General features: G+C 24.2%; 1 protein-coding gene across 4 annotated transcripts in view; it reads right to left on the bottom strand.

Annotated features, from left to right (window-relative positions):
- Ih (hyperpolarization activated cyclic nucleotide gated potassium channel Ih) overlaps nucleotides 1-22,038 on the bottom strand; it is a 97,690-nt gene that overhangs the window by 53,409 nt on the left and 22,243 nt on the right. Inside the window, exons 3-6 of one of the 4 annotated variants that reach the window (XM_067274547.1) lie at nucleotides 17,481-17,644; nucleotides 15,324-15,388; nucleotides 15,114-15,254; nucleotides 11,270-11,353 (exon numbers count right to left, since the gene is read on the bottom strand). In XM_067274547.1, coding sequence (XP_067130648.1) covers nucleotides 11,270-11,353; nucleotides 15,114-15,254; nucleotides 15,324-15,388; nucleotides 17,481-17,644 — 454 coding nt within the window. Of the gene's footprint in view, nucleotides 1-11,269; nucleotides 11,354-15,113; nucleotides 15,389-17,480; nucleotides 17,645-22,038 lie in introns of all 4 variants that reach the window. The other 3 variants (XM_067274548.1, XM_067274546.1, XM_067274549.1) reach the window with 3 other exon arrangements.

Raw genomic sequence — 22,038 nt, 5'->3', positions numbered from 1 at the left:
ATGAATTCAACAAAGTCATTCTGACAAAGTAAACGAAGTTAAAATCGTGATTTAATTTCAATTTATATTATTTTCAGTATTTTATTCTCGAGTTCTAAGCTTTGGCATACATAAATGTTTTTACAATTACATACGCTTACTTTGACACACAGCTAGATTGGGATATATAGACCATAAATTAGGAACTATGTTTTAATTGGAAAGCCATATTTTATTTCAGAGGACTCTCATAAGGACGCATGTTGAAGACTGCATAAGTATATATAATCATCATGCTTGCACAAAAAATATACGTATATTTAAATAGGTGTCTTTATTGAAAAAAAGAAGATACGACATATTTCTTTTCGTTAATTTATGTAAAACAAGAAGGAAAAACAAAAATTTAAAATTTATTTTTATATTACATCATTTTAAATTTATTCAGAAGTTACTAACCACGAAAAGCAACTTATGGCCTGATTCCATCAGATTCCATAGATAAGTATTCCAAACCTACGACTTAGGTTCACACTATATTATTTTTAATATTTGATTTTTAAACTCATAGCTATGTGAAATAAATGTTGGATTTTATTATCATTTCAAAATAAGCATGAAACCATTAAAAGAACATTTTTGAAGATAAATTCCAGAGAAAATCAATTAAAATTTCAAAACAACTTGTTTTAGAATAGAAATTGCAAACTACGTGAACATAGTAAGGTGTATATGCACATAAAAATATTAGACTTTTAGACATAATTCAATTTGATTGATTGAAAAGAGACTGTTGTATGGTAATAATCACTCGTTTCATTTCATATATTTAGATAAAATATAGAAATAATTGCATTTTAAATCAATGTCAACATAACTTATTTAAATTTATATCCCTCATCATTATTTGTATCATGAAATATTACTTGTTTATAAATGAAAATTATCTGTAATAACCTTATGCAAATTAGATGTTATGAATTTTTTGTTTTGTAATATCTATTTGCATCAGATTTATACTTTAACTGGAACATGTTCTGGTTAATAATAGATTTTTAAAAACTTGTAATTTGATTTCATTTTGAATTTTTGATATGGCTCATCAGTCGAGGCCTTATATATAAAACATTGGATAGCAAATGTTAGTTTTAAATGAACTTGAATGTTTATTAGCATTTGTATTGAATTTTGGATAATTAAAATATAATCTTTATCTCCTTAAGATGTAAAGAAAATTAGTTTAAATTGTTCATATTTTTCTCCAATTGAAACCTCTATGAATAGTTGTATTTTATTTGCAAGCTCCTAATCTATTTTCATTATATTTAAACATTTTTTCCTCTTCAAAACTCTTATAGCTACTGAAGTATGTAGAAGAAGAATTTTTACTAATAAGCATAATCTTAGTAAATTTCATTTCCTAAAATATCAAAATGGAGAAAAACAATTATCATAGGAATCTTTCTTATTATCCTCTACAAGCGTAAAAGCGAAAATAGTACTAAAGCCCTCACATTAGACAAGTTATAAGCAATAAAAAAGAAAATTTAAGAAAGTAAAATTCTTTCAAAATATTTTTAACAAAAGTTTCTTAATATATATTCTTTATCCGTCATAAAAATACCCTTTTTATAATTATAATTTTAAACATTAAATTCCAATTGTTTGCTAATTTTATCATTTAAAATAACTTTTATTAGTTTACTTCTATTGATAATTCACAATATATTTACATAATTCTAATACCAGATAAAATCTTATTAAAATATACTAAAATGTTTGAAAATGTATACAAAACCTTTCACAATAAACTTAATTGATGGGTTTTCTTCTCCAGAAAATCGTCTTTTATCTTAATTTAATAAAAAAAATCGAATCAGTTTTTATATCATGTTATTTTTATTTGCTTCTAATAGCTCGTTATTCCTATTTTTTAATTATATTACAATAAATATGTTTGGTTGAGTCTCGTATAAAAGTATTTATATAAGAGACCATCAATGCAACGACGACTCATTACTACAGTACTTAAAAGTATTGTGCTTTTTGTATCGGAAAAAACATTTGTCTCTCAGCCAAGAATAGTTCCTAAGCTATTATAATTAAAGTTAGTTGTAGATATTTTTTAAAAGTTTTTATAGATGAAGGAATTATATTATATAAAACAAATATATAAATATTGATACAAAAACAAAGAGATTAAATGGCATTACATTAACTAATTTGAGTCCCATACAGAGAGAATTTTTAAGTAAATTTTGATGTATTGTAGTTCATCAAGGAGTTAAAAATATCTAAAACCTAAGAATACATTTCATAATAGTCTACGGCATTACTAATTCACTATCTTTGACCATTACATTTCAGAAAAAAATAATAAAAAAAAATGATTTGCCAAAAGGTACGTTTAAATTATAATCTAGCAACAGAAAAATCAAAATTGCCGAATCTAGAAAAGTAAGCAATTTTATATTTTTATTGAACTTTCCAGGACTAATCTATAATATTCCTGCTTCGCTTTCTCGTTTGATTTTATTATATCCGTTCATTTAAACAAAACATAACTTCGTTTCGACCAAATTTTCTACAATTAATGAAATGTAACTTTGCCTAAATGAAGTTTAATATAAAAATGAAAAATGCCCGCTATATATATAATAATAATATATAAATTTAATTGACACTTTATGTAAATTAAGTTAATAAGTATCAAAGACGTATTTATATAAGATTAATTGACATAATATACTAATTAATCTTCTGTAAATAGGAACAATTTACTATTTTACTTCTAATCCGTACGCAAACGTATCTAATTTTGTAAAGGTGTTAGCACGCATCTCATAGTTTATTCTGTAATTTGTACACTTTTATTTCTCGAATTAAAATTTCAAATTACACACTTCAGGATTTTTGTGATAACTTAAACATTCAAAAATGGGTTTCAACACGCTAAAATGTAATCATACTAAAATTATTATGAAGCTTATTCCTTCTATATGATATAAATCGATAAATGATATCAGACAAAAATTACTTCTATGTTAGACTTTAAAAATTTGCTAATAATATAAAAATAATCTATTGATAATTATACTTTATGATATATCAATAACAAAATTATATTCTTTCGTGTGATCTATACAAACAGCGTTATATAAACGACGATATTTTAGGTATTTATATACATTCTAAACAGAAATTTTCTGAGCATGAACTACAATGAAATACACGAATAAGTGAGCATCATAAAAACTATTATCGAATTTCGAAAATAAAAATATTCTACTTCAAAAACCACTTCCATCAATTGTTCATAGATTAAATTTTTATAAAAATCATCAAATATCAATCACTAAACTACACAAATTTTATAAACATAAAATCTAATAGATTTTTTCCGAAATTCTTTTTTTTTTCTCCTTTTAAATTATAATTTCGGATCAATAATTTGTTTTATATTTTAAAAATAAATATGGCCTAAAACATTTTTTAAATCGTAATAAAAAATTATTAAAATAATGATATTTTTTTTAAAAAAATATTTATTAGATTTGAATTTATTTCTTCTGAGAATTGAAATTTCACGTAGGTTTATCTTTTACACCCGCATACCGAGCAATATGCTTTTAAAAAATTATTTTAAGAAGTCCATTAAGCAAAAACTATTTTTTAGGTAAAATTTTTGATGGGAAATTTTATGATTTGGTAAATAAACTTTTATGAGTTTGCATTTATATAACATAAAGTTTATTAAATACGATATTTCGAAAAGAAAAAAAAATTAAAAAATTGCCGAATTATCATATATAGGAACAGACACTGTTATCCTGTAAATATGAATAAAAAATTAAAATCAAATTATTAAATTTGATATTTTAAAACTAACTTTAAAATTTCAAATCTAAACTTAATGATAAATGTAATTAAGTACTTGAAATCACGCAGTACAATTACTTTTTAATGGTAAAACCGTAAATGATAATGCGCTATCACACAAACTAGGCCTGTATATTTGCATTACAAATGACAAAATAAATAAGAAGTAAATCGAAATTTCAAACATTTACTAAGTAAAGAAATATGTTATATAATTCAGTTAATCAGAAGCAAAAATATATATATATATATCCATTTTAAAATAGTTTTTTAAATAATTTATGCGAAAATATTAATTAATTTTATAATGGAATTCTATCAATACAATTTAATTATTCTGAAGCGATAATTGAAACTTTTTATAGGCTATATTTATAAATTAAAAACTGAAAAGATCTTTAATTTTTGTATTTTAGAATTAAAATCAAAGAATACTTTTGCTAAATCAATTTTTTCCACCGTTAATCTAGAAAGCTTAACTCCTGAATAATAATGATATATTAAATTAAAAGATAAATCATTGGTTTTTTTTAATCCGCGCTATTATCGTTTCTCTTTTACTGTTATTTAATAAGTTAAATCTATATGTTTTCCCGGTTAATTATTCAATAATTATTAATTAACATTTTATCTGTTATTTCTTATCAGTCTTTTAGCTTCATTTACATTAATTTATTTTCATAAATAAATAAACACATTTATAATTCTTTTTTTAAGTTTGATTTCATTAAAACATCTTATTAATAATAGTTTTAACTGAAATTTCAGAATATATTTTGCAAATTTTAGTTAAAAACACATTCTTAAAGCTACGAATAACGTAAACTGTTAAATTGTAATGATTTCGCTGAATTCAAAACAATGTAAAAATTAAGCATTATCAAATTTATTTTATTGAAAAACAATGATGAGTTCAAGCTTTAAATTAGCTTTGAATACTGTTAATGATAATTAATATTCATAAATAACAAACTGAATTTGTAGACAGTAAATTATTTCACAGATCATAAATTGTCTTTCTAAATTAGTAAACAAAGTTCTTCTAAATAACATTTCTCTTTCGTGTAACCATTATGCTAATTTAACATTATATTTTCAAATAAACTATGTTAAATAAAATTATGCTCCATAGAAAATTCAAAGATTATGAAGAGAAATGGTGAGTTTTTTTTTAATATTTTCATCTCACCGAAAGACTCGCAACATCATCCAAAAATTATATATTCTTTCCTATGAAAACAAGCAATTTTTTCTCTCCGTCTTATGACTTAAACAATTTTTCTTGTGTAAAATGAGAATATCTGTTTATATTTATTTTAAAATATGTTTATTTATTAGTGATACGTACACAAAACACAAAATTGCACAAAATACAGTAAATAAAAAGCAATCTTTTGCTGAATCACGTACCGCTTTTATAGAGTCGTGTTTGCTTAGTAATTCAGCAAAATTGTTCAGGAAAAATTCCAATCCCATTCACAAACACTGAGTGATTCCATTTGAAATCTTTCTACTCGCCAACTACATTTTGCATATAACGAATTTAAACCCAATATATTTTTAAAATAAATCACAATAGCCACGAATAGCATTAACGAAACGTATACATAAGATTGTTAAATCTCTCGCACTTTGAATTATAAAATTAGATAAATATTTAAATATAAGATTTCAATAAATTGTTAAAAGTTAATTTGTTACTAAATATAAACAGTAGTATAATATCCATTCGTGAGATATCCGGTTTCACAGATGTGTAATTTCCGGATATGAGATTGGAATCTTAACTGAGGAATAAATTATTCGTTTTATTGTATAATATTACTTGTCGTATATGATTATGAATTACAACGTTTTACAACAAACTTAAGTATATTCTTTTATATTTAAAAATATTATAACTATAAAATTTATTCACTAATTTCTTAAAAACTAGTATGAACTGAATTCTTTATAATATATTTTTATAGCCAGAAATTTTTATTTTCTATATATTACATCATTAATTTTTGTTTTCTTAGAGTTTTTTTTTCTAAAAATGGATTTGTTTCATTTTAATATGCTTAAACTTTCTTTCTTTTTACTACTTTCTAAGGTCTAATGTAGGAAATTATAATGGAGTTTTCGTGCTGGAATTCTGTTAAAGTAATTTTCTAGAAGTTCTTGCATTATTATAAGAATTCTGGTAAAAACAAAATAGATTCTTTACTCAAATAGCTAGTAAAGATCTTTTTTTTTTATTGTTGAAAGATTAATGCAGTGATTAAATAAAAAGTTTTACAAAATTTTTTTATTTATTTTGTTTATTGTGTAATAAGGTTTATGTCATCGCTCATTGGTAAATTTCACATAAATTTCAAAATATGAACTTAAGTAATTTATGAAAATAAAGTATTTATTGTAATTGTAAAAGCTAGAAATTGAAAAAACTGACTATGCATAAAATAGCGGAGAATAAGACTAAAAAATGGAATTAATAAGCCATATATTTAGAAATTTCACTTCAAAATTGTGAGATTTATTGCAATGTTATTTAAATTTTCGAATTAAATATAGTAAAAGATAAATACATGTACGAATTGTTGTTTCCATAACTAATCATTATGTAAATATGCGCATTCTAAATCACTTTCGGATTTATTCACATTTCCACATTTAATAACTTTATAATGAAATTTAATCTGAGAAAATTGAAGTAAGGGGTCAAATGGATATTAATTTTAATCAAATTGATATCCATTATCTGTACTAATATTTGATGGATATATTAAAGATAAGTATTTATTATTATTTGATATTTGCTTTCAATATTTCTTTTTTGAAAGATTGAGTTTTGAAGTTATAAAAATGTGAATCTGAAAATCCTTGTAAAATGTTATTTTTCTTCTTTTTATTGTTGTTTTATGTCGCTTTCTATTACGTTATGGTCAAAGAATTGGCTAACTTTAAAATTTCTTCAGCTAAGGTCCAAATTTGGTATTTAAGTCAGGCGAATGGCTGTTCTGTAGGAAAGTTAAGTTATTAAAACAAACTACAGCCTACCTTTTCAACTTCTTTTTTAAAGATTTCTTTGTTTCGGGAACGGCGAATCTCTTTAATTTCTTTTTTGATTTAATCCAAAGTTCGTGGTGATATTAAAACAAATATTCGGGCTTTTGCGTGTGTTGAATTGGTTACTCCATTCAGTTCTTCAGTATGCTAGAAAATCTTTTAATTACATACAACTTTAGGCGAATGTCAAAAGTTTTATGTTCGTAATTTAGTGAATCAAAAAATAGGATAATTCAAATGTTATTTACTGAACCAAATGTGGTAAATGAACAATTTTAGTATTTCTCTAGTAACGTTCAACTTAATATACATTTTACTTTTGACATTCAGATTTAGAGGAATTTCATATTCAATCTTTAGTTCTTTGTTTAATGAATGTATTTACAATGAAAATTTCTTTTTATGCTCTATCGCCCTATAGTTAAAATCTTCAATAAGTATGTATAATTAACTCTTCCATTATTTGTCGAAGAATGATTTTATGAAGAAAAAAACTGATTTTAATGTTGATTAATTCGAAAAATGTGCGTAAAATAATAAAAATATCAATCTAATGTATTGTAAATAATCTCAATACATTGGTATATGATACTAACCTGTAAGAAGAGTAATAAGATAATATTCTAGCTCTTTTTCTTTTGAAGAAGGAAAACATTTAAATAAAATTTGTATAGGAAAGGAAACTTATCAAAATCATGGAGTGATAAAAATAATAAACAAAAGAGAAGAAATAATTAACAAAATAAACTATTATTCTGTAAGCATTAAAACATGAAAATGTTTTGTAAGTCTTTCTTAAATCATCTGTTTTCTATAAAAACATTTCAAAAGGCTAAATTTCTGCATTAATCGTTATTAATTTTTTTCATCAAATGAATAAAAACAATATCGAGATTTTTCGAAAAGTTTTAACAAATAAAATAAAAAATCCTTTTGCATTAAAAATAAACAATGCCTGAGCTTATTTTTTTCTATATTTAAGTATAGGTTAAAACTATTTTCAAGCAGAAACGTAGTGGTGTAAATACTATGATTTCAGAAAGTTCTGTGCAGTACAACGGTTTTAAATATATTTAATTTCTTTTTTTTAATTTATACTTTTACGAATTTATGTTACTGTAAGCTAGCCAACTACTAAACTTCCTACTAATATAACTCAAAATAAATACATAAAATTTCATTTTTTAAACTAGGCTTTAGTTTACTCTTCGAATATTATTTTTATAAAATTTATGAAAACTGATAATAAATTTGTTTTTTAAAATAAAAAAAAACTATAAGAATAAAATCAACAAATAAGAAGTATGAGAAAAATTTTATGTTAAAAAGAATTAATAAAAATTGAATTAAAAAGAAATAACGTTTAAGTAAGTTTATGAAAATTTTATGATGATGATTCATTTAGTAAATAACACTAATGTATGTTAATTTCGTAGATGAATGGAAGAAGTTTATTTTTAAATAATTATTTCTAGGTAATTAATTCTAGAAGTGAATATATTTCTTTCAATTCTAGATGATCACACTCAAAGGTGGAAAGTTAATATTCTATTCGTTTTCGTCGGTTCTACTTTAATACTTTGTCAAAAAATAGAAAATGATGACAAAGAAAATTCGATATATTTCATTTGTGTTTTGGAATAGGAAAAGAGAGAAAATTTAGACGCCAAATGCTGAAAGGACATTTCTAATATTTAACATTCAATTTTCATAAAATGCAATACGGTATATAAATATCTAACCTATATTCTGCATGTTTAAAATCGATTCTGCACCCATTTTTATAGATTTATGTGTATGAATATAATGCAAAGATTTTCAGATTTCTCACTTATTCAGAATATTTTTGATCGTTTTATATCTTATTTGAATATAATAATATTAAAATATAAATATAATGAATAAAATAATATTTAATTTACTATAAGATAACAAAATATTATTTACTCAATGAAATAAAAGTACTTGTGATTTGCCAGAATAAAAGCATGAATATGTCATATTTATTTATTTACAAATGTGTTTTTAATTAAGTGTTTTATTCTAAATTATGCATTTTTCTTATATTTTACTTTGTAATATGTTGCTACTGTATGGTAATGACAATGAAGTAACATATATAATATGGTGCGGCATATTATTAAGATTTCTTTCTAGCTTAGTGTTTAGTTGAAACTATATCATTTTATTTGGAATGGAAAATATTTCTTCAGTTTTTTAAATTTTTATAAGCATTAATTGCGTTAGTAATTTTATCTAAATGTATATTTTAATGATGATATTCTTGCTATTCATCCAACTTTGAAATTTTCTGTTTTAATATTAATTTGAATTCTCTAAGCATAAAATTTCTTATTTTATTGTAATAAATTTTAATTATATAAATATTTATTTATCGAAGTTTTCATTTAATTTAAATATTTTAAAATTAAAGTATCTTTATATAGTTTTCAAAATTTTTGGGAGGAATTTTCTCTTCTTTCAGTATAGAAAAATTTAAGTATCAGTTATTGATTTTAAAAATACAAGCACAATTAAGCTGCATTATTAATCAAGAGATCAACATGTAAAAAGTTTAACAAAGCATTTACAAAATTTAATTAGTTTCATTTAGAAGCCTTTCATTACATTTAATAAATGCTGAAATTAAAGGAAAAAATATATATTTTTTAAAGTTCTATTTTTTATTTAACCCATAAAATTGCCAAGTAAATTATTAAAAATAACTTCAAATAATTATTAAATTTAAATTTGGATAATAACAGAAGCTATTCGTGCACATCTATTCATTTATTGCTTTAAAACATTGCATAGAACGTATTTAAATTCATCATAATAGAGAGGAAAGTGATAAGATGTAATTTAAAAAAAAATGTTCTTGCATTTAAAAATGTATAAATAATGTACTGCACATCTGAAACAATTTTAATTGCTAAATGTTTATTTATAATTAACTAATATTGGATTATGTCTCTACATAAACTGTATTATCTACATTTTTCTGTTGAAAATTTGTTTATAATATTTTAAAATACTGAATAAAAGTGTTTGATAAGTTAACTATAAAAACAAAAGAATTTTTATGTCTATAGCAATAACCTGTACAATTATATTGAAGAATATAGTATTTAGTCAGTTTATATTATTATTGTGTTTAAGAAAATATAATGCTTCTAATTCTAAATGATATATCTTACTTGGAAATATGTTTTTGTGAATTTTGAGAAAATATATAAAATCTTTCAACGTTAATTATTTGTTCAACATCCTGTGCTTATTAAAAATGAAAAGGATTCCAAATTATGGCTGTTTATTTTGATAAAACTGAAGTGGCTACACAAATAGTAACAGTAATTTTTTAAAATAAAATTATGAAACATTCTTTGGATAGTGTTCTGTAAACTTTTATAGCAAAAAAATCTACGCCATAATACTAAATGTCATAATTATTGTGTATGTTGGAGCATTTCTGATTTATGGCATAAATTATAATATTATCTTGTACACAAACCCTGAGTGTAGGTGAATAAATGTAATGATAAATATTCTGAAATTCCTGTAAATTATCCAAAGTTATCTTATACAAGATTTTTTCCATACGTATAAACATCTAGGAGTTAAAAAGAATATTCATAGCATCTGTATATACACATATTATAAATATATATATGATTTTGTATCTTTCATCTTGATAAAATATAACAAACATGAAAAGCATACTACCATGGGAAATTTTCCCATAAACTAACAAACATATCAAAAAATATACAATTGAGGTAAAAACCGTCAATTTTATTTTATTTTATTTTATTTTTTATAAAGAATTCAGGCTTTATATACGTGCTTTCATAAATGTTAAAATTGAGAAGAGAAATATAATGAATAAATTATGAAGTCGTGCTATGTTATTCAATTCATCAAGCAAAAATGAATGAAGTATGATTAAAAGAAAATAATAATAAATGAAATATATATATATATTTATATATCTATATAATGAAGAATGATGCAAAAAATCCATGCAAATCCTAAATAATCCAAATTTATTTTTAATCATTTTTAATGAATAAAATTTAAATAAATAATTAATTTTAGTTAAAAAAGAAAGAATGTAAATGATGCCAATTGGCACTAAAATTATATTAGACATGCCATTTTTTTAGAAATTTTATTAATAAATAAAATCTTTCACCATATTAGTTTGGTGAAAAATTAACAAGACAAAAAATGAATGAAAAAAGACAGAGAGAACAAGAAAGACATTGAGTAAAATGAGAAGAAAAAAGACCCAATAAAAATATTATCCAAATTTTTATTCTCCGACGAAGTAATCTAACTAAATAAATCCCCAAGCACCCACCTTCAAGGCACACGCTTCCCCACAATAATCAAACAAATAGCTGAATGGTCCTGTTGTCTGGGTTAAGGTGGCCAAGTTGTGCATCTGGAAATAGGGAGAGATGGAGACGGCTCAAAACTGGTCAAAAATTAGCCTCGGCTGTATATTACGTGATTTTTTTTGCTCTACCCTGAGTGGCGGTTACGTAGATGTATGTGCATATACTATATACAGTAATATATATACAGTATAATTATTAAAAGATAGAGCGTAAAACATCCCATAATATAATTAAATTATAATCTTCAATTTTTAAAGAATTACAGTGATGGGGGTGACATGCTAATTAAAACAATTCAAAATAGCAAACAATGTGCCACAAAACAAAAACAGCATGGTGCTAATTTTAATATTTATCCCACTGAAAGCACGTTATCGCCACTCAAGGATTAAATTTACAACACAAATTTACAACAAAGGGCGTGCAATTGGATAATTTAAAAAATGCGCATTATATATCATAAAACATGCATAATTTACATTTAAATATTTTTTTTAATATTTTAAAATTAAATTTTATAAACATTTAAATGTATATTTAAGAAATATTTTAAGAAAAATATTTAATACACAAAATATTTTTAAGAAAATATAAGTTATTTAATTAACTACCAATTTTCACATATACTGACATAACATTATAATAATGCATCATTTAATATCTTATTTAAAGTGAATCATGCTTATTAATATCAGCTTTATTACTTTTTAAATAACTACTTCATGCTAGCGATTGTGCAAATCTACTTATTTATATTTATTACTAAAACTAAAAAAAAGAAATTATTTCTTAAAACTATAAAATAAATATTTTAAAAGTTGAAGATTATTAATTTTTTAAAAAAATTATTTTAAGAAATATATGAATAAAACATGGCTTTTTTCAGTGTTCAAATGGTATCTGAAATGGATCTGGTAGCCATTTTGTGCATCTACAATTCTACTATGTGAGATAAATTTAGTAAAATACCTACCAATAATTATAGGAAATATCATATTTTCTATATAATTTTCGTGAAATGCATTATTAAGTTATTTTTCAGTACAAAAATAACGTTCAAAACTGATATTATTTTAACAAAATTTTGATATAATTTTAATCAATGAAAATCTGTAATTGTTGTACTCAAACATCCTAATTAGGTAGAGAAAATAAGCAAAGCAATTAAATCAGCAGTGCATGAAATGATAAGAATATAATATCCCAACTGGATATTTGTAAAATTTCACAAAATTTTCTTTCAAATAATTTTTAATTTGTTTTGAAAAAGAAGCAGAAGCTTATATTTTTAAATAAATTAAAAAATAAAGGATTATAGCATGTTATGAATATTCAAAAATTAAAAAAAAAGAGTTTTCTTTTTTTCATACCAATCCAATTAGTAACAAAATAATAAAATATATTTTTATATAAAATTTTTGTAAAGTCAACTTCTAAGTTATCGACGTTTCAAGCAATCGATATCTTCAATAATATTGCATTCATTCGCTAAAGAAGAAAAGACTTGTTTTCCCTTCAGGATAGTTGTTCTTTTTCTATCTTAAATACGGCCCTTATCTAGATCCCACAGAGTTACTTGTAAGTTATTTTGGTGATTTTCTTTGTCACGTTTTACAGGAAATGATTTACCATCTCTTGTTTTAGTTTGACTGACATTTTTTAAAAATCTTCTATTGAATTCCTTGTTATTGATCGATTAGAACTTAAATATCTTAACCTTGAACCGAAACGAAAATAATTTATATAATTAAAAAAGTTTCATCTTGGATAAAATAACTGTAAAATATATCTTGCAGATGTATAATATCAACAAAATTGGAAATAGTTTCATTATTTATGCAAACTAATCGAGATGTGCTGTTGACTATAAACAAATGAAACTTGACTATTGATAAGATTCGTTTCCACAGAAAAATCTGCATTGACATCAAATATTTCTTAAGGCACTATTAGTAAAGTTCCCGAACTAGTGTTTAAACACTCCTATCAGGAATTTGCATCTATATTTAATTAAAACTGAGAGAATTTAAGAATATTTACTCTGATTAATTCTATGGTGGAACAATTCTTTCTGCTTATAACATTAAGAATCCGTAGAGTTCTTTTTGTCTTTTTGTCTTCTGCGTGAAAATTATAACTTTATAATAACAAATAAACGCAAATAAATATAATTTTAAGAGAGCCTATTATATTTATAACGTAAAAATAAAACTCAAACAATTTTTTTTAATATATAAAAACTTATCATAAAAATAAACAGAGAGGAATGTTTACCAGTAGATTATCAATTTATCAGAGTTGCTATAAGCACTTTCTATTTGAAGAGTGCAGAAAATAGAACAACAAAAAACAAATTCGATGTTTCTTATCGAATGTTGAAGGTGGATAATCCGGCGAGACATTAGACTTATTCCACTTTTGAGAATAATGCAAGTTGAATTATGTGACAAATGTTTTCGTGAATGTAGAATAAATCTATCCAAATTCTCCAAATTCTATAAGTTACTTGTATATTATTAAGTCCCATGATAAATTTAAAATTTATATTCAAACCAGTTTATATTTCTAATAAGATTTTTTAAAAAGTTTTTTTTCAATAAGAATCTATTTCTTCTCAAGATTAATCGATTGATTAGAAGACTTGAAAATCGTAGACCACATTAAGTAACAATGATATAATGCCGAATCTTTCTGGTTTACTAAATAATAAATACGTTGTTTGGGGAATTAGAGAGTAGTTGGTAGCGAAATTTTAAAGAATTATTCATTCGTTTTCCAATAACATCACTTAATTCTCTCTCCATTTTCCTGTCAAAATGATGCCTAGAAGCGTTTTACGAGGAAAAAAAAAAATATATGATTGTCTGTAAATTATTTAAGAAAATAAAATCCGTTCACAAAAGAACTTTAACTCTTATTTATTATTATTATTATTTTGAATTACAGCTTAAGCAGAAGTTTTTACTAGACTTGTTTCGTTAATTAATTAGTGTATTTTTAGTGATTTTTTTTAGTGATAGTTTTAGTGTTTAGTTTTTTCCTGCTAATAATGTTAAGAAATTTAAGAAAAATATGTATAAAGACACTACAGATGTCCAACTTTTAGTACAGCTTATAATAAAAAACTTTTCATTTATGAACATTCGTGGAGTCTGGAGTCATTTATTTTAATTTCCATAACATCTGTTAGATTATTAGAATACATAAAATCAAATTTCAGAATTCGAAAATCGTAGAGAAGTTTACTGAAATCTCATTCCCAAAAATTGTTTGAAATAATACAAAAAAATGAACAATAAAAAAATCAAATATTAGTCACAGATGCAAAAAATTATAAATTTTTCTCATATTAATTTTCCTATTGCTAAAATGAAAGCTATCAACAGAATTCAATTTTATTTAATTTAAATAAACTTTTTTTTTTTCTTCGTTTATAGTTTATTTAAATTACTTTTAATATAAAAATTTTTGAATTGAATTTTTTTCAATAAAAATAAATTATTAAATTGTGAGCATGTTAAAAATAGGATCAATTAAAAAATCTAAACTAAAAGAAAAAGTGAATAAAATGATGCATAAGAAATGATAATATTATTCCTAAATTAAGACCTAAGGTGTTATTAATCTTATATAATTTAAAATCCAAAAGCTAATTTTATAAATTTCATTTGAAAGATGGATTTTTTTTTTTTTTCTAATATGAAATATTTTCCTAATCCTTCTTTCACTCGATATTACCACCAGAAGCCGTTCTGATACCTTGAAAACTTTTAAATGTAGATGTATGTTATCGTTGATACTTACATATACTTCTTCCCATTGACTGACATAACGCACAAGCCGAGATAATCTAAGCAGGCGTAATAAACTGAGCATTTTTGCAAACCGTAGGATACGCAACGCCCTTCCTGCATGAAGGAGTTGAAAGTTATCACTGTAGTCCTGCTGAAAGATAAGGAAGATGTAGTCCAGAGGTATAGAGCTTATCAAATCCAGGAAAAACCACGTCCTCACATAATGTTTAGCTATAAGTTTAGGATCCAATATCACTTGCTCGGAATTGTCTTGCTGCATAATACCTGTAAAAATAAAATTTCATTATTAACAACTAAAGCTCAGCCGTAAATTTTTGTCATAAATTGTTATTAGAGACTAATAAAATGCTTCTTTGTGGTTATTTTGATAAGATATTATTTTACAAAATGCGGATTAATGTCTCATACTTTCAAAACTAACGGATCGTAAATTTTTCTCGAATGCTCGAATATTTATACAGGTAAGTAAAAAATAATACGCACGCATAAAAACGCTCATTACCTTTAATATATATTTTAAAAAAACATAGGAAATATAGAGAAGAGTCTGGCACTTTAGTATCGAAACTGTAAGGAGGTCGTAGCTTATCATAGCAAAGAAGCCATTCTTGTTCATCAAAAAGGGAGTTTTTGAGTCTGTTGAACATCATCACGATAAAAATAATAAGTCAAAAAATATGTCGGCCTTCCATCAGATTCCCATTAAGTTTTCAACAAGGACATCGTCACAATAGAAGATCGTTGGTTTGACGTCATCACCCATAGGTCACTTATCGTTTCAGTTCCTTTACGACCACATCGAATACTCATTTAAGAAAGTCACGAAAAACAGCATCGAAAATATGATTATACTTTATAGAAACATATTTTATTAGCATAACATCTAAACTCTAGCAAAGTTTCTTTGCCGTGTACAAAATTGATTTTTATTTTCCAATGAATATACCGTAATTTATTGAAAAATATTTTTATCAGTAACCATATTGACGGTACTTCTCAAAGTCTGCCTTTTAGCGAACAATTTAGATACAGCACAGTTTTATCTCGTTAAACTTTATACGTTCGGATTTTGAATGATAGAAATCTGCTTTAAAAGGAAAAGAATATTATAAGATAAAAAAGTTGGAAATTTCTTAAATTAGAAACAGAACGACCAGCTTATTTTATCAGCATTGTGTAGCTGGCAAGGTATAAGATATTTTATTTTTATAAATGATACTTATAATTCTTCATGTTTATTTATCGTTTTACGACATATAAGTTAAAATAGTTTAAAATGTATGATTACATTCAATTTATCATTATTTTATGTCTTTAATAATTCATACATCCTTCGTAATTTATAAATGATAATTTTATCATTTTTATACTTAAAATATGTACAATAAAATCAATTTGAAATGCATTTTTGAAGTGCACTATTTACAAGATAACTGGGTTAAGTTGCGAGAGAGATTCTCGTAAAAAAATTTATTTCAAACAATAAATTAACTTTAAAAAATTTCTACTTAAATGCGTTAAATATTTCGAAATTTACATGACGACGAACAAATTCAAGTTTAATATTCTTCAAAATTCGGATAGAAGAGGATTGATAAAGAGATTCTTGAATCATTCGTTGATGTTTTAAATAAATCTCGTAATATCAAGAGAGAGAAACCTCAAATATATCATAACAGCAACCGATTTAAAGGAAATGCGATTTCAATTGAATTTATAGTGGTTTTATTTCTTTCTTTTGCCAATTTTCTTTATGTCTTTCAACAAACAAAAGATCCAGAAATGTATGGTTAGATGCGTCAATAAGAACACGAGAAAGACGTCCGTGTTGACACCCTTGGGATCTATGTGATGGATGAAAACTGAGTAGAATTACTTTTGACTATAAGAAGTTCCTTTACAGGTACTTTACACGGGAAAACATTGCAATGTTTAACGATTTTTAACTTTGACCTGTCACAGTTGACAAATATTGACGTGGATGTTAATTATGCCATAACAACTTCTAGATAATTTCTTCGTAAATTTGACATGTATTTTATCATCATTTACCATGTATTGGTTCATAAATCGAAAGTTGTAGTGTTTATGAATTTAAAATGTCTCAATTTTCTACGATAAAATTATTATTTTGAGAAAATAAACATTAAAAAAAATAAATTTCAATAAACAAATTCTTAAAAATTATTAAACAAGACAACAAAAAAAAGGTAATGAAATTTGCAATTTAAAATAAATAAATAAATAATGTTAGTGTCGAAACTTGGCAAGTCTGTCATAAATTTTAGCTACGATGACAATAACGAAGAAATTTAGAAAGTGATGCAAGTAAATTTGTCTTAAGTTATTTACTCACCCGTTCTAAAGTTGACGACAATGTCTAAGAGAAAGATGGTATCTGACAAACAATTGAAGGCTATCCATCTCGCAGACAAATCGTCATTGAAGAAAGAAATCGCCACGGGAAGGATGATGAGGTTAGCTACAAGTAGGAGAAGCATACAGAGGTCCCAATAGAACCTAAACATTTCATAAGAAAAAAAAGTAAAAAGCAATACTTGTTATTTATAGTTTGACAAGTAATTTATTACTTAATAGCTTTACAAATTATTAACTCTTGAAATACAATATAATTAATAAATATGCATATTAATCGAAAGAAATAAAAAGCCACTTAAAACGAGTATTTTTAATTAATTTTAATTACTAATTAATAAGATTTTCATTATTTTAAACATATTTATCTACGTAATTTCCATATTAATAAGACGTTGTTGCATTTAAACTTTTAAATAATAAAATTAAAGAAATTTCATTTTTAACATTAAAAATCAATTAATATTGTTCTTTTTTCGCCAATAAAATTTTATTTTATTTATTTTTTTTCAAAATGTTAAAATCTTGTAATCTTTGTACAAGTTTATGTAACTTATTATAAACGACAATAAGTTTATATATTTTAATATAGTTAAAATCTTTATAATTTACAACTTAAATTATCATATCTAAATGTCGAGAGATCAACAATTATTACAATTCGATTAGTTAAACAATATAAATCAGTCATTACATCCTAAAAGCTTGCAAATATCTAATATTTGAAATTAAAATTCTATAATGTCGTGTATTACTATGTTATATTAACATTTTATTTAATCAATAGTCATATATTGAATGAATATTATCAATTATTTCTTTAAGTACAATACAATATCTTAGGAAATGTTTTTATAACTTGTAAGGTAATTACATATAATAGAAGTTGAATACAAGTAAAGGCTATAAATAGAAATCATTCCTCGTTTTATAGTTATTTATATTCTACATAGAATAAAAGAAAAACATACGTTATAGAAGTGATGTAAACATTACAGGGAAAAACTGTTTTAGAATTTGTAGTTATAATGGAAATTTATCTACTCTATGATCAATGTTAATTTAAAAAAATTGAAAGTTATGGGAGATTTAAAAATATACAAAGTGATATGAAAGATTAAAAAATTATTTAATCAATATAATTTATATGATATTCTAGTTTAAAATAAATATATTGATTATAATTGTAATATCTACTCTATATAACCTATAACCTATATACATATATATAAAAAAAACTTAGCTTAAAATCGTCACGACACTTTTTCGTCACGAAAAAGAAAAAAAGAGAAAAGAAAAATTAGAAATGACGATACCGAGAATCAATTAATCAACAGAAAATGTTTGAACAAATGGACGAAGCTGCCTAGATTAATATATAAAAAAGAAATCATAGAAACTTTTGAATCGAGTAAATTAACCATGAAAATCTTTCGCTGAAAATTAAAAAATAAACATAAGTTTTGATAACTGTAATGCAGAATTTTAACACAGTGCTCTTTATAAATAACTGCAGTATATAACAGGACTACTCAATAAAAGTTTTTTGTATTTTAGAATATATATTGGAAGAAAAAAAATGATCGTTTTATTATAACGTATGTGTTTCCTATTATATCAAATTTATTTTCAGTTGTAATCTGTAAGAAAAAATTCCTAAAATATTCTTTGTTCGATTATCTATGTATCTACTTTAAATATTTTGTATCTAACATAATACCTTCACAATTAAAAAGTTTTATATTTTATCTGTAATCATTTTAATAGAATATTTTAATAATTTCTACATTATTAGACAAACTAGTTAATTATTTTGGACTAATTAAACCGACAGTTTCGCAAACCAAGTTATTCTCCTTTCCTGTGATAATTCCAACGTTGCTATTTATTGTTGGAACAAATCTACACAACGTAGAAGTCACATTTAATTTCCTAATTTCCTACTAGTGGCAAAATCACATATATACATGTGTATCGATGAAATGAGCATAATTATACACAATATATATAACTGCATTTAAAAGAAATCTTTTAAAATCTTTATGTGAAATTTTCATGGTTTTAGGAAGTGAGAGAAACTTAATTTAAGACTTCTAAATACCATATAATTTTTATAGTTATAAATAAATTTCGTTTGGATGCGATTCAAAATTTCCCGAAGATTTATTGTTTGATTAAGTATTTTACTATGAAAATCTATAATAATCTTCCATTTTCTGAAACTTTAAGCGTTAGCAGGTATCGCATTGGATGCAATCCAAACAGCAAATATCAGTTCGAATATCGAAATCTATAATCTGCAATCTTTAAACAAAAGCAATGAAATCCTATTCGTATTGTAATGATAAATACGTACAGTACACATTTATCTTCTATTAGAAAGTTTGTTCGATTCAAAAGTACAAAGATGATGTAATAAATGATTCTTTATTAAAGCCTGATATATTTTTATTGATAGACGAATACTTATTTTTAATCTAAAATAAATGATTTATTTTTGAACAATACTAATTTATTTCGGGAAAACGAACGGTTTCTTCTTGAAAGAAACTTGTGATTGACCTCAATGTCTCGTCGCCAATTAATTCTTGCCTCAATCGTTCGAGTGGATCAATTTGGGTCATCCTCACTTCACTTTAAAGTACTTTATTATCTAGTTGTCAAATAGCATTTTCTAATACTAATTTGTCCGAGTGATTAATCTGAGTTTACTATTATAATTAGTGCGGAAATTTCGAACATAATATAAAGTGCAATAACTGAATAGTATGAATCTAATTTTCAAAGTGTATCTCCCATTAGAATAAATATATTTGCTGATCTATCATTTATATAGCCCAATAAGTTATTCTGTCGCATTTTGAATAAGAGTCGAAAGCGATATGAGCCATGGTGTATGTGTCATGCAATATTCCCATAATTGGAAGTAACCTTGTCCTATTTTGTTGATGTCATATTATTCTGCCATCGAAAAGAAGTTTGCGTGCCAAAAATCGTAAACTTTTACTTATGTAGTATGCAACACACACATAAACTAGAAAGCAAAGGGACAGATTCCTAATTTACATTCAGTGGGAATTTAATATATAAAATAGAAAAAAAGCATGCGTGATTTGAAAATTTATAAGGAATAAAAATTCGAAATATTACATAATATAATAAACCTTATAAAGTTCTGTTACTTAGATACGTCATCGTGATCAAAAATACTTTTTAAAAAATTTAATATTTATAAGTTACATTTATAACTCAATGACCAAGAGAGATGGATATAAATTATTTTTAAACATGTATAAATAATACTTATTTAGAAATATAAAAAAAATTTCTCCTAGTAACAGGTATCGATTTTGAACCATTATGGCTCATACGAAGAAAGAAAGTTTTTAAATGATTTTATAACCAAACGAGTTCCCTAAAAACTAATATCACTAAGACATTATGGCTTTTAATGATCAAATAATATCAGAGAAGTAAGATCAAAAGTTGTGGGTACTTAGAATAAGTATGAAATGGCAGTATCATCAAAACTTCAATTTCTAATCATCCTATGAATATTAAAATATTCGTTTGGAAAACTTTACATCGGAGATTTATGACTAATCATTAGATAAATTCTGACATAAGTAGCAAATCCCGTGAGAATATCAACATTCGTATTCATTTGCAAACGTAGAAGACCAATCACTTTCTGCTACAGCGGCTAGTGAATAATGTTGTTAGTTCTTTCATTACGGAATTACTGCTTTGTCACCCATCTATAACTCTCGTGACGTAAAATATCATAGGATTTTTTTAGCTGAATCAGACGTAATCTTATTCCCACCAAAAAAGTAAAAGTCAACAAAGAAGCCCGAAGTTTGCTTAAGTTTCCGAGGAATAAAATTTCTTAACCGATTCTTTTTTCCTTCTATTTTCAAATTATTTATAGAAAGTTTCGTATATGAATTAAATAATAAAAATAATAATATTTATTTTATGTAAATCATTATCTTTTCCTTCAATTAAGTTCAAATCTAATATTTTTCTCACTACTTAATTGCATTTTTATTCTTGTTTTTGAAGATTGATTGTTCAAAGCTAAATTTCCAAATTGCGTTTTCTGATCACTTGCACATTAGTAATTGGAAACTAGAACAGAAAGCATTTTCTATGTTTAATTAAAGTATATTAAATTTTAACGGAGTTTTATTACACTCGTAAATAGTTAATTGTTAATGAAGACAATGATTGAGCCGAGTGTTTTCCTATCAGAAATAATCATACCCTAAATTAACATATAAAACAATTTCTATATTTACCTCTACGGCATATAAAAAGAAGGAAAATAAATTATGTTATTTTGTCATTCATTGAATCTTGTCTCTTAGGAACTGTTAAACCTATTTTTATGCCATTATATATATTCACAGTAAAGCTAAATTATAAACAATTCTCATGGGCATGATTTAAATTTAATGCGTTACAAATTACACCTATTTATTTACATATAAAATTTTTTATTACTTAAATTAATGTTGAGCAATTAGCGATTATTA

The sequence above is a fragment of the Centruroides vittatus genome, unplaced genomic scaffold, assembly GCF_030686945.1.
Source record: "Centruroides vittatus isolate TY-2023 unplaced genomic scaffold, ASM3068694v2 contig_549, whole genome shotgun sequence".
In the NCBI taxonomy this organism is placed as follows: Eukaryota; Metazoa; Arthropoda; class Arachnida; order Scorpiones; family Buthidae; genus Centruroides; species Centruroides vittatus.
Note: the sequence above shows the minus strand (reverse complement) of the source record. Positions and strands in the feature narration are given on the sequence as shown.